This window comes from Heliangelus exortis, chromosome 29 (genome assembly GCF_036169615.1).
Source record: "Heliangelus exortis chromosome 29, bHelExo1.hap1, whole genome shotgun sequence".
Taxonomy (NCBI): Eukaryota; Metazoa; Chordata; class Aves; order Apodiformes; family Trochilidae; genus Heliangelus; species Heliangelus exortis.
Window position 1 is genome coordinate 4,252,473 of NC_092450.1, and position 13,948 is coordinate 4,266,420.

A 13,948-nucleotide genomic window follows, 5' to 3' on the forward strand; every position below is an offset into this window, starting at 1 on the left:
AAAAACTGAGAGCTTTGTCAAATTGCAGGTCATTCCTTCCTGTACTTCTTTTTTTAGTGGCATAAAAGATTGCAAAATAAAAGTCTATTTCTCTTCCTCCTCCTGTTCCCCTGCCCCAAACTGGAACTCAGAACCCCAAAACAATCAGGTATTGGGAAAGTCTGGCTGTATCCCTTTGAATTTCCCCCACATACCACTTAAAAGAACCTAGCTTCAGAAAGGGAAATATATTTTAAAGTGCATTTTTCACAGCAATAGTACCAGCACTAAAAGCCTTTCCCCTCATCCCTATTCTCATCATTCAGTCTCTGGGATAGATGAAAATCTCCCCGGAATTCATCCTCCTTGTACCTTGAAGTTTCTTGGTGTGTCTGCATCTCTTTGTGACACCGGAATGAAGGGAATCCAGCGCCAGGCATCCTGCTCTGTGCTAAACTCTACTCTGGAGCTTGTTTGGATTTATTGGGCATGAGGATCCAGCATGCAGTCTGTGTCTACTGATACTGCCTTGGAACAGCCGCTGTGAAATTACATCCCAGTGTGCAGGGGGGTGAGGAAACAAGATGAGAGGGAAGGATCTGTCTCCCCCACCCTCCCTGCTCCTCCTCCATTCCCTCCAGCCACGCAGCTCAGTACTTGTTGATCCCAAAGATCCGGACTCCGTGAAACTGAGGCAGTTTGGGGATCAGGACACTCATGAGGGAGATGGTGTTGATGATGAAGTGTATCCGGTCATACTTTGTGTAAAAGCTGGTTAGAAAATACCTGGAAAGGAGGGGGAGAGAAGGGAGAGGGACGCTGAATTACATTGTTTTGTCTCCCAGGACACTATGTGCAGTGGCCCGGGGTGCAGGAACGAGGTAGCTGAGCTGCCCCCAGGTACTCACAGGACGATGGGCATGATGGTGAGGAACTTGCGGGAGGCAGTGAACTGCACACCGTAATCCATCTGCTCCCAGTGTGTCAGCAGCCGAGCCTTCCCCTGGTCCGGAGTCTCAAAGGGAGTTCCCTTCACGGTGTGCAGGAAGATGTACATGCTCTGTAGCAAAACACAAACGCGGCGTGAGGAGCCGTGCACCAGCGCCGCGATCCACTAGAGGGACAGCGCTGCCCCTGCTGTCAGGCTGCTCCGCTGAGCAGCGAGGGAGGGCCGGGGAGGAAGGCTGCCAGACGGGGCTCACTCAGCCTGGGCTCTCCTGGGCCCAAGCCAAGAAGCTGGTTCCAAGATCACAGCTCTGGGATCAGGAGATATGCGTGGACTCGCTCTGCCCCACAGCAGCCAGGCTGAAGGCTTGCTGAAAAAGTGAGGGGGCTGTTCCTGCTCTGATTACCAGGTAACCTCTTGCAGTGGAGCACAAGCCATAGATAAACAAGTGCCCAGTGAACATCCTGTGGCTTTTAAGTTTTAGGCATTGCTGGGTTTACACTCCTTTCTGTTCCCAGAGAGCTTTAGGCTGTTAGAGGGAGGGAAAAAGCTTTATGAGAAACAAGCAGCTTGGGACCTGAGCCCTCAGCAGCTCTCAGTGCTGTATTTGTGGGATATGTCTTCTCCCAGCTAGAGATGTCAATAATATGAGCATGAGGGTCCCAAATAAGCACATTGGTTTTGTCTCTAGAATATTCTCATCCCGACATATTGCATAAAATAAAGGAGAAAAATTGATTACGGCTTCTCTGAAGCATTTTGTCCCCTGTGCCTGAGGGTGAGCTGCTCCTCAGCTCTAGGACGTGAGCGTGCAAAGACTCTTGCAGTGGGATGGTGCAGGCACAGAAGCAAGCAGTTGGACTGGACATGGTGTTCTGCTCCTGGAGGAGCTGTTACTGTGTGGCCAGAACTTTGTCAGGACACAGGACAGTGCTGTGCAGGCATGGCAGCTCCCAGCATTGCAGAGCCCAGCTGTCCTCTGCTGTGCATACCCCAGCACAGTGCTCTGACACCCTGGGGCAGAATCTATTCCTAGACTAATCTTTTACCTTAACTTGAACAAAGTTTGTGGTTTGTTTTTGTTTGGTTTTTTTTTTTTAAACTTTGAGGCCAGTCCAGATTGTATCAACTCAAGCAGTGAGAGCTGGGGTTGCCTGTCAGAGCTATTCCTCTGCTGACAGACCCTGCAGGCAAATGAATTCAGTGTCCCCTCAGAGCAGATGTTTGCTGTCTCATCAGTACCTAGGCTGGATTAAACACATGACCTAGAGGCAGAGGTGCAGTCTGAGGGGTGGAGGTTGAGTAACTGACCCCACCTCTTTGGAAATACAGAGAAATCAATTGTTTCAATAAGAATCTTCCTAAAAAGATCTCTAAAAAGAACAAGTGGTGCTAGAGATCACCTCTCCGTGCCCTGGGAAGTCCAGCCAGCCACACTGTTCCCTTACCATGTTGTGGATGATGTTGGTAAGAGTCCAAACCACAGGGACACTGAAGAAGGGGATGCTGAGGAGGATGACATGGAGCAGGCCAATCCCAAGGATGTAGGACAACCAGATGCCCCGGCTGTTCATGACACGGGTGTTGGGGTTCACCTCACTGTGGGCTGTTCCCACGTTCATGTTGGCTCTCGTGTCAAACAGGCACCCCTGAAACTGAAACAGAGCCAGGTCAGTGCTGGGGCCACAGCAGCCACAGGTAAGCACAGGGGGAGAGTTGAGCACCATCTTACTGTTGAGTAAGCCTGAAATCTGTTCTTCGCTATAAAAAAAAAATCACGTGTCAGTTCATGTTTCTGCACCTCGTTATTTCCCTTCGTGGAGCTGACGGTTCTGAGGGGAAGCTAAATCTGGGAGTAGCTGAGATTTGGGAATAACGTGTGGGAAGCCTGTCTGTGAAAGCAGCCACTTGTGAGCTGCTGAAATATTTTCCTGGAACGAAGGTGTCAAGGTTCAATCCCACAATTGCCTGACACATCTCAAACAAATACTTGTAGCACTTTTTAAGTCACCATCACTGTGTTAATCATGGAAGTGCTTGGCACATGAAACTTCTTGCATGTTTGTGGGTTCAGCGTGCCTTAAACTCAGAAATAGAACACAAGTATCTGCAGAGTGAAGGCACGACAGCTCTGTATCAACAGATCTCCTAATTTAACTCAATTAACTGGGTTCTCACAGCTACAGAGCCTTGCTGGTCTCCTCGTCTAGCTTATGTGTTTTGCCTTCTGATTTAACACTTACAGGGGGAAAGAAAGTAACAAAACAATTCCCCTGCAGGGAAGGAACAAGATTCTTCTTGAGGAATCTAAGTGGAGATAACCAGGAGAATTCTATTGGGAGGGTACTTCAGCAAGGAGCTGCAGAGGAGGTGGCTCTTCCCCTACCTGGAAAGAACAGCTGCCATGTGGGAGGAATACAGAGAAGTTTTCTAAACAATACTGGGAAGAGAAGGAAGCAAGACAGTGTCATCATCTCAGGGAGCAAGAGTTGGAGTGGTGCCCTACAGTCAACTCAGCTTTCTCCTCTCCCAGCCCTCAGTCTCAGGAGGTGAGTCCCAGCCAGCTCAGGACGTGGCTGTTCCTGTGCAGAGAGCAGGGCCTGGGCTGTCTCAGGAGCTGGAGCTCTCCCCTCTTGCTTCCCGGGGCTGGGACACAGCCCAAGCCCCGTTCCCCCCCTGGGTTGCATGCAGGGCTCTGGGGTGTTGCAAAAGCCTGGCTGAGGGAGCGTGAGCTCTCATGGCTCCATCCTTACCCCCATCCCAATCCCATCTTGTTTGCTTTTGGATTTTACACCAGGGATTTGTTCACCTGCAGGAAAAACAACAGCGGGAGGAACTCCAGCTCCCCCCCAGCACAGCTGGCTGCGAAGCTCTGCTTTCCCATTTGGCCAGTGTTTTTTTTTTAGGGGGGGGGACCAGAAAAGCTTTTAATATTTCACCAGACTGAGTGTGAAGGTCGGGACTGTGCTGACGTTGGATGGTGTCCATCCAAGGAGAGGAAAAGTCCCAACTGTGGTCAGAGGCAAAGTGCAGGCTGTCATGGTGCCCAGCGCTGCCTCTGCCCCCTGCTCCACCACATTCTTGTTCACATCCCAAAACTCCCGTGGGGCTCAGAGTGAGCATCAGGGCTGCCAGCTCAGTGTCTCCCCACTGCTGAGGAAAGGGGGAACAAAATGCCACCACCAGTGTCCCTCTGGTTCTGTCCTCCAGCAGCTGCCAGAGGACCACAGCCCTGCCACCAGGTGTGTGTGACCACCATCTACTCCTGTCCCCTCACAGGTAACCTTTGCTCTGACCCCCTCATGACTCTTCCCGTGCCTTTCCCAGTGGGATCATCACACCCTGTCCCAGGAACCTCATCTGGGATCAGCTCTTTATCTCGGTCCATCTTCCCAAGCGACTGCAATCCCGAGGAGCCGCCAGCCCTATCTCCGGCAGGCACGGCAACCACTGTCTCACAAGCAAATAAATATTTTAAACCCGTCTTTGGGAGACGGCCCCAGCGTTTGAACCGGAGCGAGGAACACATCAAAGGGGGTGGCAAACGTGGCGGCCAAGCCCAAGGCTGTAGCAAGAGCTTCGTGTCCCACTCCACGGCCTGGACACGGGAGCTGTCCCGGGGAGGAGTGAGAGCAGCCGGGACTTGGCCTTTTCTGCTCGATTTCGAGGAAAAGTTTGGAGGGGATATGGAAGTTGGGTCTCCCCCCGGGACCCGCTCCTGCATGGACCCCCCTGCCCGCGGGGGTCCCCAAACCGTGGGACCACCCCCCACATTGTCCCGGGGCTTTCTCCTCCATCCCAGCAGCTGTTTTGGGGGAGTTTGGGGTGTTTTCCTTCGCGGCCGGGCCCTCCCCCAAGTACAGTCCCCATTCCCACCGCCCCCGCTGGCCCAGGCCGGGGCTCGCCCTCCCGCAGCCCCGGGGGGAGGCCCGGGAGGAGCCACCGCCCCCGTCCCGCACTCACCGCTGCTGCCCCCGGCCCGGCTCGGCGGGGCCGTGGCCGGGGCTCTCTCCGTCGCGCTCCCCGCCGCCCCGGCCGCTCTCCCGGCGGACACCTCGGCCCGGCCCGCCCCGCCGCCGCGGCACGCCGGGAGCTGTAGTCCCGCCAGCCCCGAGCACCGGCGCCCGCCCCGGGAGGAGGAGCCGGGCTTGGGGCGGGCTCTGCATAGAGCTGGGAGCAACCCGGGAGGGGGAGTGGGGGGGAAGGAGAGCGGGGATGGTGTCCGGGGGGAACCCCCCAACAGCTGCTGGGATGGAGTCGGGAAGCACCGAGGCAATGGGAGGGGGAGTCCCCGCGGTCAGGTTGTGCTCCGGGACGTCCAGGCAGGAGCAGGTGCCACCCCAGCACCCTGAGCCCACTGTATCCCACCTCTGCAGCTCCAGAAGGATGCTGAGGGACTGTAGCCCCATCCATACTCCACACCCCGGGGAGGGTGGGCTCCCTATCCCGAGGATGGGACCCCCCCGGCGCAGGGGCTGTGCAGGCCGGCAGCGGGCGGACGGGGCCCCCGGCCAACATCAGGGCTGGGGAGCAGGATTCCTGACCTGGGGCGCGGGGTGGGGGGACACACACCATCTGGCCCCGCTTTTGTTTGCAGGAGGATCAAAGCTGCGGCCCCTCGGTGAGCGCAGCCATCTGCGCTGGGCTTTGTGTGCTGCCGCCCGCTCCACACCCGGGCTGAGGGGCTGCAACAGCTTTGTGCTGCCCACCCCCCGCCCGGAGCCCACCCGAGTCCCCCCAGTGTCGCTCCCAGCCCTCTGTGGCCTCACGCAAAGCCCACACGTGAATTTGGGTTTCGCCCCGGGTGGGTTCACAGCACGGCAGAGCTGGAGGTTCCCCCGGTGCTCCCCGGAGATGGAGGTCCCTGTGCCAGCGACCCTGGGGGGCTGAGCTCTGCGCCCCGTGTGCATCCATCTGGGCTCAGCACCAGCTGCGCACCCAGCTCCGCGGCTGAGCGGTCGTGTGCCGGGTGGGCACAGCGAGGTTGTGGAGACTCCACAGCTGCTAGGGCCGGGCCTGCCTGGGCGTCCGTGCTGCTGTCAGGGCGGCTTCTCGGAGCTTCCTGGTGGTCGCTCCCGGGGAGGCTTGGGCACGGTGCGGCACATGTGTGCGGTTAAAGCAGCCCATGGGCAGCCTTGCCCGGGCTCGCCGGGGTGCCCTTGCCAGCAGGACGAGGTGGGGGATCCCATGGGAGGGCGGGGGGGGAGGTGAGGTGTAGGGATGCCGGTGAGCAGAGGTGGGGGATCCCATAGGAACGCGGGGCGAGGTGCGGGGATGCCGGGAGCGGAGCGGGGGATCCCGCGGGAACCGGCCCTGCTTTGCAGGAGCTCCACGCACGCACGGCTCTATTTTTATCTCCGCTCCCTCTGCGCGGTGACATCTAATTTAGCAGCTTCCCCGCGCCCCGCTGGCTCCGCACGTGAGGGGGAAGCACAATGCGGCAGCTATTTTTATACGCCATCAATATTAATCCCTCGTAGTGATGCAGCCGCAGCCTCTCGCTGCCGCTACGAGCGCGGGGGCGGAGGGGGGGATCCGTTCCCTGGATTCCCCATATTGGGTTCACCCACCCAGGGAACCCTGGAAATGGGGGTGGAGGGGTTCTCCGGGGGGGTCCATCCCCATCTAACGTTTGGCAATTGCCTGGACCCACGTTTTCCCCGTGCTCAGCAGGGCTGTTCCCATCCGGATTCCCAGGCTTTGCTCGCTCCTGGACACAGACCCTACCCCAAACCCGTGCTGGGGGGGGCTGTGCTCACATCCCGGGCTGCCGGTCCCGCTGCCCGGTCGATACCGGCTATATTTAGCACCGCGGTGGTTGCAAGGAGACGGTGCAGGCTATTTTTAGCCATCCCTGCTGAGGCTGCGGTGGAGAATGGTCCGCACAGGGTCTGCTGCAGTGCAGGCGTGGGGGGTTCGGAATGGTGGTTGTTGCTGTCTCTCAGCACTTGGGACTCCTGTGGGATGCAGCCCCAGTGCCAGTCCTGATCCTGGGGTTATGGAGTGTTTTGGGTTGGAGGGCCCTTAAAGTTCATCTAGTTAGACCCCTCCACCATGGGCAGGGACACCTCCTACCAGACCACGTTAATCCAAGCCCCATCCAACCTGGCCTTGAACATTTCCAGGGAGCGACTCATCACCTCGCCGAGGCTGAAAGCTCGAGCACCCTCAAGCCCCAGCTCCGCCTTTGGCCCCTCAGTTCCCACAGGCCTTGTCCCACAGTAGGTGGCCGTGTCACCTGGAGCCACCCCCCAGCGCTGCTCCCTCTCCTTGCACAGCTCCAGCAGCACGAGGGAGATGCCCAGGGGCAGCGCAGGGGTCCCAGAGAAGGATCTGGCTCTGGCGTTGAGGGGCTGTGCCGCTCCTGTCAGGTTCGGTTCTCCTAATTGTCCAGAGATCCAGGACAGGCTCCCGGTAAACCGTTTATCCTTCGCGAGCAGCGGGAGGAATGTCCCTGCTCAGGGTCGGGCTCTGCAGCCACCGGGGCCGGGCCGCGGGCGGCATTGCCCTTGCTGCAAGGGCACGGCCCGGCTCCCTGTGCCCGCTGCCCGGTGCCGATCCCGCTGTCCGGGGCCAGGGTGAGCCCCGGTGCTGGGGGGGGCGGTACCGGGACCCCGGTAACGGCGGACGCTCTCCAAGGTCCTGACCCGTCCCTGCCGGTGTCCCGGGGCCCCGCGCAGCACCAAACCCCTGCCCAGCCCAGCGAGCCCCCGGCCGGGCAGCTAGGGGGGCTCACACGGTTCCCCCCGCCCCCAGGGGCTGGCAGGTTCCTGCCCCCCGCCGCCCGCCGCGGCTCGGGTTTCCCCGAGTAAGCGATGCCGGTACCGAGTGGGGAGGCTGCGGGGGGAGGGCACCTTTACCCCGCCGTTGCGCGGGGAAGTTCTGCTTCCCCTGCAGAGTGGGGGGCCCTGGCTGGCGGCGGGGGGCAGAGCCGGGGGCTGCACAGCGCCCAGACGGCAGGGGGGCTGCTCCTCCGTGGGGTAGGGAGGGAGGCGACCGGTCGGGGGGCGCGGAACTCCTCGTGAGCCGCTGGGACCGGCTGCCCCGGGCTTGGGGATCCCAACAGCTCCTCACCGGGTCTCCCTGGTTTCCCTCCACCCACCCCGCCTCTACTGGGCTGCCGTCCCGGGGCAGAGCCTCTCCCAGGGGCGGGCGGCTGGAGAGAACCCCGGTGTAGGGAGCGGGGTGCTCGGGGCAGTACGGTTCCCGTGGCGGGGCGGGCCGGGGGCGGGGAGCCCCGGGGAGGCCCGGGAGGAGGATCCCGCCCACCGGCCCCGCCGCCGCCGCCGGCTCCGGGCCCGCCGCGCTGCGCGGGGCGCGGCCGCTCCGGCCCGGGGCGCGGGGCCGCTCCGCCGGGGGCTGCGCACGGCAGGTGAGTCCGCACCGGGACCCCCCCCCCCCGAGACCCCGGTGCCGGGAGCCGGTAGGGCGGGACGCTGGGGGTGGGGGGCTGGGTCCTGGCAGCGCCGTGCCGAGCTGAGCTTCCCCCGGGGAAGCACCGGGGCTTCCCTCGCCCACAACGCCCCCGGTGCCGAGCGGGGCCGGGGGGAACCCCGGGCATCCCCGGCTGCTTCGGGCGCACGGCGGATCCTGCCGCCCGCCCAGCCCGTCCTGCCCCCGGCACCTCAACCGTCCCTCCCGGGGCTGTCGGCGATCCCCGTGTCCTGCCGCGGGCAGGGGCTGGTTGTACTCCCCCCGGGGAGCTGCATCCCACCCCCGGGGGTCCCCCGGGTCCCGTGGTCCCTGTTCCTGTCGCTGTCTCAAGGCTCAGCCGGGTGGGCTTTCCTGGCTCTGCACTCACCCCCGGCAGCGGGAAGGTGGTCCCCAGGGCCAGGGTTTGCCCCAGGTCTCCTCTGGCAAACCTCGCGGACTGGTGCTGCCTCTCGCCGATGTGGGGTGAGTGTCCTTGCACCCTTTTCACTGCTTTGAGCCCTGGTCTCCAATCGGCGACCTTGAGGAGCCTGGGGTGGTGGCAGCGTGGGGGTGGGCTCTGTGCTGGTGCGACCTTGGAGTGTTTTGGCGTGAGGGTGCCTGGCAGTCAGGGTGCTGGCCTGGGCTGGGGTCCCCCAGGTGGGGATCTCTGCCCCTCTCTGGGGAGTCCCAGTTGGTACCCAGAGAGGGTCTGCTGGTGTTAGGGTGCTCTGGAGCATGGTGGGAGCAGCAGTGGGCTTGCACAGGGGGTGCCCAGGTGGCCAGCATGGGGCTTCCTGTGGCATAGAGATTTGTCTGACAGGGTGCCATGGGGTGCCCTGGTAGTCAGGTGTCCTGAGATGGTGAGGAGGGCTCTCACATCCCTCCTCAGTGGCTCTGCCATTGTGGCCCTGCCAGGGATGCTCTGGGGCTCCTGGATGTGGCAGGACCCATGGGTGGGATGGGTGGGCAGTGTGCTGCCTCAGCTTGGAGCTGGTCCTTATCTGCTGCCACCACCCTGGGAACTCATGACACGCTCAGCTCCAGTGAATTTCCTTTTTCTGTTTTTGTTTCTTTCCTGCTGACGTTTTTCCCCTCCGGAATAAAGGGCTGGATGGGGACCATGGTTACAGGGTGGTGGGGGCAGCTGGGCCCCGTGGCCTGGGTGGCATTAGGCAGGGGACAGTGGTGCTCAGCCACCTTGGAAGGGGCAAACCTGGTGTGTGCCTGCATGTGCCCTGGGCACTGCCAGGAGTGGGGAACCTGCTCAGCCTCTGCCCACACGTTTTCCATCATGTTCCCTGGGGGCTGCCTGCAGCCAAAGGCTGCTTGGCTGGAGCCAGGGCTCTCGGGCTGCTGCTGCAGGATGGATCAACCCCAGTGAGGCAGCAACCCAACCACTGGTGACCTTGGGTGGGGTGGGAGCTCACCCCCACCTCTGGCTGTGACTGAGCCACCCCCGTTTGTTAAAGCCCAGCTGCTGGGACCAGATGTGCTTTCAGTCTGCTCCTTGGGGCCTGATCCTGCTGTGCAGGAGCCCTGGGCCTGGCTGGGATGGCAGGGGATGGGGGAATGTGTGAGCTGTCCCCATAATGGGGCAGGAGTGATGCTCACTGTGGGCTCAGTGGTGGTTCTGCCTCTTGGCAGCCCTGTTCTGATGCTGTCCCTTTGCTGTCTCAGTCTCAGATGCACCAAGTCCAGGCAAAACCACTGTGGGTGGAAGCCGTGGTTGGGCCAGTGGCCGTGTGACAAAGCCAGCACAGTGCCATGCCAGCAGCTGAGCAGGTTCTGCTCCACTCGGTGACCATGTGGCTGCTCCTGCAGAGCCTCCTCCTGGCCTCCTGGCTCCACCTTGCTGCCACCTTTCCCAAGGGCTGTTACCCCTCAGAAGAGGAGGGCCTGAAGACTTTCCGCTGCAGCAACGCTCAACTGACCGAGGTCCCCAGGGACATCCCCAACGACACCAACAAGCTCTACCTGGACTCCAACCGGATCCCATTCCTGCCCCGCGACGCCTTCCGGGACCTCCCACTCCTGCTGGAGCTGGATCTGTCCCACAACTCCATCGCCAGCGTCGAGAGTGGGGCGTTCCGGGGCCTGGCAGAGCACCTGCACTCCCTGGATTTGTCTTCCAACAGGCTGGTGTCAATCAGTAAAGATGCCTTTAGCAACCTGAAGGCCAAGGTCAACCTTTCCAACAACCCCTGGCTGTGTGACTGTCGGCTGCAGGAGCTGATCCGTGCTGTGGACCTGGTGGTCGGCTCCTCCAGCGGCATCGTCTGCCACTCCTCGGCGCAGGAGGAGCACGTTGGCAAAGCTTTCCTGCAGGTGATGGCTGACACAGACTTCTGCAACGTGTACAAAAAGACCACGGACATTGCCATGCTGGTCACCATGTTCGGCTGGTTCGCCATGGTGATCTCCTACCTGGTTTACTACGTGCGGCAGAACCAGGAGGACGCCCGGCGGCACCTGGAGTATCTCAAGTCCCTGCCCAGCAAGCAGCGGAGGTCGGAGGAGTCATCCACCATCAGCACCGTGGTGTGAGGCACCAGCATCCCCCAGAGCTGGGGGCCAGCAGGAGCTGCCATGAGCCACTGTCACCGCACAGGAACAGTCATGGGTTTGGTTTGTTCCCCAGGGCGAGGCAGCTGCCGTCGGGGGTGGTTGATGATGAGCACAGAATGTCCACGGGTTGAGACCCCAAGCATCCCCCCGGCATGCAGCTGGTGCCCTGACCCACCTGGGCATTCAGACTTCATTTAAAATTTTTTATAGTTCCTTTGCAGTGATCCCTTGGGGCATTTACAAAATGGGAGTTTTAATCCCTCCCCGGCCTTCCCTCACTGCCCGAGGCAGGGCTGGCTGCAGGGAGGAGCGGTACGGCCACCAGCCCAGTGCTCTGCTGGGTCACCAGCCCCGGGAGGGTGACAGGCTGTAACTGCAGCCTAGTGGGACCAAAGGACAGGGCAGCAGGTGGGGAAACATCCCTTGGGAAAGGCAAGGTCCTTGGTGCTCTGTGCTGGATGGTGCTGCCCCATCTCCCCTCTCAGACCCACTGGTCCCTGCTCCTTTCACAGCACCCCTGATCCAGGTGGGGTGAGGGGCCTGGGGGTCCCACTGAGAGATGGGGTGGCTGGAGGGCAACCCCAGTGAGAGGAAATGGGGAATAAGAAGCGACAAGGAGATGAGCTTCCCCAGGGTTGCCCAGGGCTGTGAGCGCTGCTGGAAGGAAACTGAGGGGTCCAGAAGGTGGGTCTGGCCCTAATGGGATGTTGCGGGGAGCAGGTTTCCCCTCGGTGCTCCCCAGGGACCAGGTGGGTTGTTGTTTGCAGCACCTCCACCTGCTCTGACCCAGGAGAGCTCCCACCTCTCCTGCCAGGACTCACCAGGCTGTGACCGGTCACTGTGATGGGAAGGGGGGATGGAAGAGCCATCACAGCTCCTCTGCCCTCTCTCTCCCCACTCCCGCGCCTCTGGCAGGAGCCTGAACCTCCCCTAAAATTTCCCAAAATCCCTTCTTGGCACTTCCAGTATTGGGCTGCAGGTTCCTGGTGGTGTTGGCAGAGGCGGGGTGGGTGCAGGTGGAGGTCGGTGCCAGTGCACAGGGTCCAGGTGGCGACTCAGAGCAAAGCCAGAGCAGAGCCAGACTCATCCAGCTGGGTGTCTGGTCCCCAGGAGAGCTGGTTATGCTGGTTTTGCCCTCTCCTTTTTGTACCAACTGAAGCTAAGTTGCCTTAATTCACCAAGAGCACCAACCAAAGCTGCTCAACATCCCCCATGCCAGGACAGACCTGGCACAATGGGGGCTCATTGCTGGGACCAAGCTCAGACACGGTGCAGGCAGCGTTGGGTGCAGGCAGGGCTCAGCACCGGCAGCTGCCAGTCCCCCCGGTGAGGTGGGCTGGGGGCTGGCGGGGGGCAGTGCCCACTCCCACCCATCCCCAAGTGCCTCCTTCCCCCCAGACCAGGGGCTTCCAACGCACAAGCGCCTCACTCAGCCCCAGCTCCCACCCAGGGGTCCCCGCAGCCCCCCGGCAGCTCCCCTCACCCCCCCTACAACCTGCTGCGGAGCAAAGGGGCAGGGGGGGGGGGGACCGGACCAAGCCACTGCCCCCGCCCCCACGGCGGGACCCTGTGCCCAAGATGTGTTTTGTTTAAGGGACCTTTTACGTTCTTTATACGACAATAAAGTTGGCTTTTACTTTGAAGCTGTGTGCTGTGTGTGCGTCTGCGGGGTCGCAGTGACAAAGGTGACAAAGCGGCCCCAAGGGAAGGATGAAGGGCACCCGCAGCACTCCGTGTCCTCCCAGGGCCCGCTCCCGGGCTGGCGCGCTGGGAAACGCGATCCCGATCCCTGCCGTAACCCTGCCACCGCCTTCAGTAAATGAACACCCGCGGTGCTGCTCCGGCCAGGGCTGGCACCCGTCCCGTCCCTGAGCTCTGACGTGCCAGGACCCTGTGGGGCAGTTCCCAGCTTTGTGCCCCGCTGGACCAGACCCCGGCATCGCGGGGCACACGGGACCACAAGGTCGGGAGGGATGAGCCCTCCCCGATGCCCACGGTCCCTCCGGGTCCCTCCGGCGTCCTCGGTGGCCCGGTGCTGGTTCGCTGGCACCTCTCCCTGCACGGTGCGCACCGAGGGGGAGAGCTGGGACCTAACACAGAGCGACAGCTCCCGCCCGGGGGACACTGACCTCGTTTGTCACTCGGATGTCTCAAGACGCAGCGTGGCACGGCATGGCCGCGACAGCCTGAAGACCCCGGGCACCCGACCAGATGGCTGCTGTCCCCCACCCTGGTTCCCTCCCTGGGGACCCCCCGCCCGCTGCTCTGGGAGCAGCTGAGGAGGGCTGAGGGGGGGCAGTGGGACAGGCGGTCCTGGCTGTCACCACATCCACAGGGCTGGGGCTCCCCAAGGTCCTGCTGGTGTCCCCCCACAGGGCTGGACTTCAGGACGTGTCTCTGAGCTGCTCCAAGCTTTGAGTTGGCCAGGGAGGGGACAAGTGGAGCTGTCTCCAGGGGTGGTGGCAGCCCTTTGGTTAGGGTATCACACAAAGTCCCCTGAGATTGTCCCCAAGGCTTGGTGGCTGCTCTCTGGGACTGCAGCCAGGGCCTGTGGCCAGGCCAGCACTGCCCGGTGTCCTGCAGGTCCTGTCCACAGCTCTGTCCCTTCCCGGGGCATAAAAATCTTCACTAAGTTTTGGGAGGATAACTCGACCTGGGAGAGAGGGAATGTTGGGTGTTTCCTCAGGTGTTGCCGGGAATGGGAAGAGGAGAAAACGGGGATCAGGGGAACATTCGGCGTTGGTGGGCAGGGGAGGGTTTGGTGTTGAAGCCAACATTTTTCCTTAAGCGAGGAAATGTAATCATCTGTTTTAATACAGCCTTTCTGGGTAATTAATTTCCCGATGTCCTGTGGATTTATCTGCTGGGATCAGCAGCAGGAGAATTAGCAGCCTGACCTCCTTCGGCACCGCTCCCGCACCCCAGTAAATCTCTGGCATGAACTCCCAGTGGGCTCTGCCAGGTGGGCAACTCCGGGGGCTGATCCTGCTCCCCAGGGTGAGGAGAAGGTGTCACTTGGGAGCAGATTTCGGAACCGGGAGCAGC

The 13,948-nt window shown here is 61.2% G+C and overlaps 3 protein-coding genes across 11 annotated transcripts in view; 2 read left to right on the plus strand and 1 right to left on the minus strand.

The window, feature by feature from the left end:
* Positions 1 to 45: 45 nt before the first annotated feature.
* On the minus strand, positions 46 to 5,048 carry ORMDL3 (ORMDL sphingolipid biosynthesis regulator 3). Of its 8 annotated transcripts, XM_071728834.1 has the most exons (7): positions 4,889 to 4,947; positions 4,210 to 4,375; positions 3,735 to 4,075; positions 3,312 to 3,365; positions 2,374 to 2,580; positions 888 to 1,039; positions 46 to 765 (listed from the first exon to the last, which is right to left on the minus strand). In XM_071728834.1, exons 3-7 carry the CDS (start codon positions 3,807 to 3,809, stop codon positions 630 to 632), a joined length of 624 nt encoding a protein of 207 aa, XP_071584935.1. In that variant the 5' UTR covers positions 3,810 to 4,075; positions 4,210 to 4,375; positions 4,889 to 4,947; the 3' UTR covers positions 46 to 629. The 8 variants fall into 8 exon arrangements, with proteins under 8 accessions (XP_071584935.1, XP_071584937.1, XP_071584934.1 ...); XM_071728836.1 differs by lacking the exon at positions 4,210 to 4,375 and having other exon boundaries at positions 3,735 to 4,078; positions 4,889 to 5,002; XM_071728833.1 differs by lacking the exon at positions 4,210 to 4,375 and having other exon boundaries at positions 3,865 to 4,075; positions 4,889 to 4,993.
* A 2,913-nt stretch (positions 5,049 to 7,961) lies between these two features.
* MIEN1 (migration and invasion enhancer 1) overlaps positions 7,962 to 13,948 on the plus strand; it is a 62,260-nt gene continuing 56,273 nt past the window's right edge. Inside the window, exon 1 of the mRNA XM_071728774.1 lies at positions 7,962 to 7,965. The gene's annotated coding sequence lies outside the window, so the exon portion shown is untranslated. The remainder of the gene's footprint in view (positions 7,966 to 13,948) is intronic.
* Positions 8,162 to 12,546, plus strand: LRRC3C (leucine rich repeat containing 3C). Of its 2 annotated transcripts, none has more exons than XM_071728771.1 (2): positions 8,162 to 8,297; positions 10,022 to 12,546. In XM_071728771.1, the coding sequence occupies exon 2, from the start codon at positions 10,103 to 10,105 to the stop codon at positions 10,880 to 10,882; it is 780 nt and encodes a 259-aa protein (XP_071584872.1). In that variant the 5' UTR covers positions 8,162 to 8,297; positions 10,022 to 10,102; the 3' UTR covers positions 10,883 to 12,546. The 2 variants fall into 2 exon arrangements, with proteins under 2 accessions (XP_071584872.1, XP_071584873.1); XM_071728772.1 differs by lacking the exon at positions 8,162 to 8,297 and adding an exon at positions 8,360 to 8,821.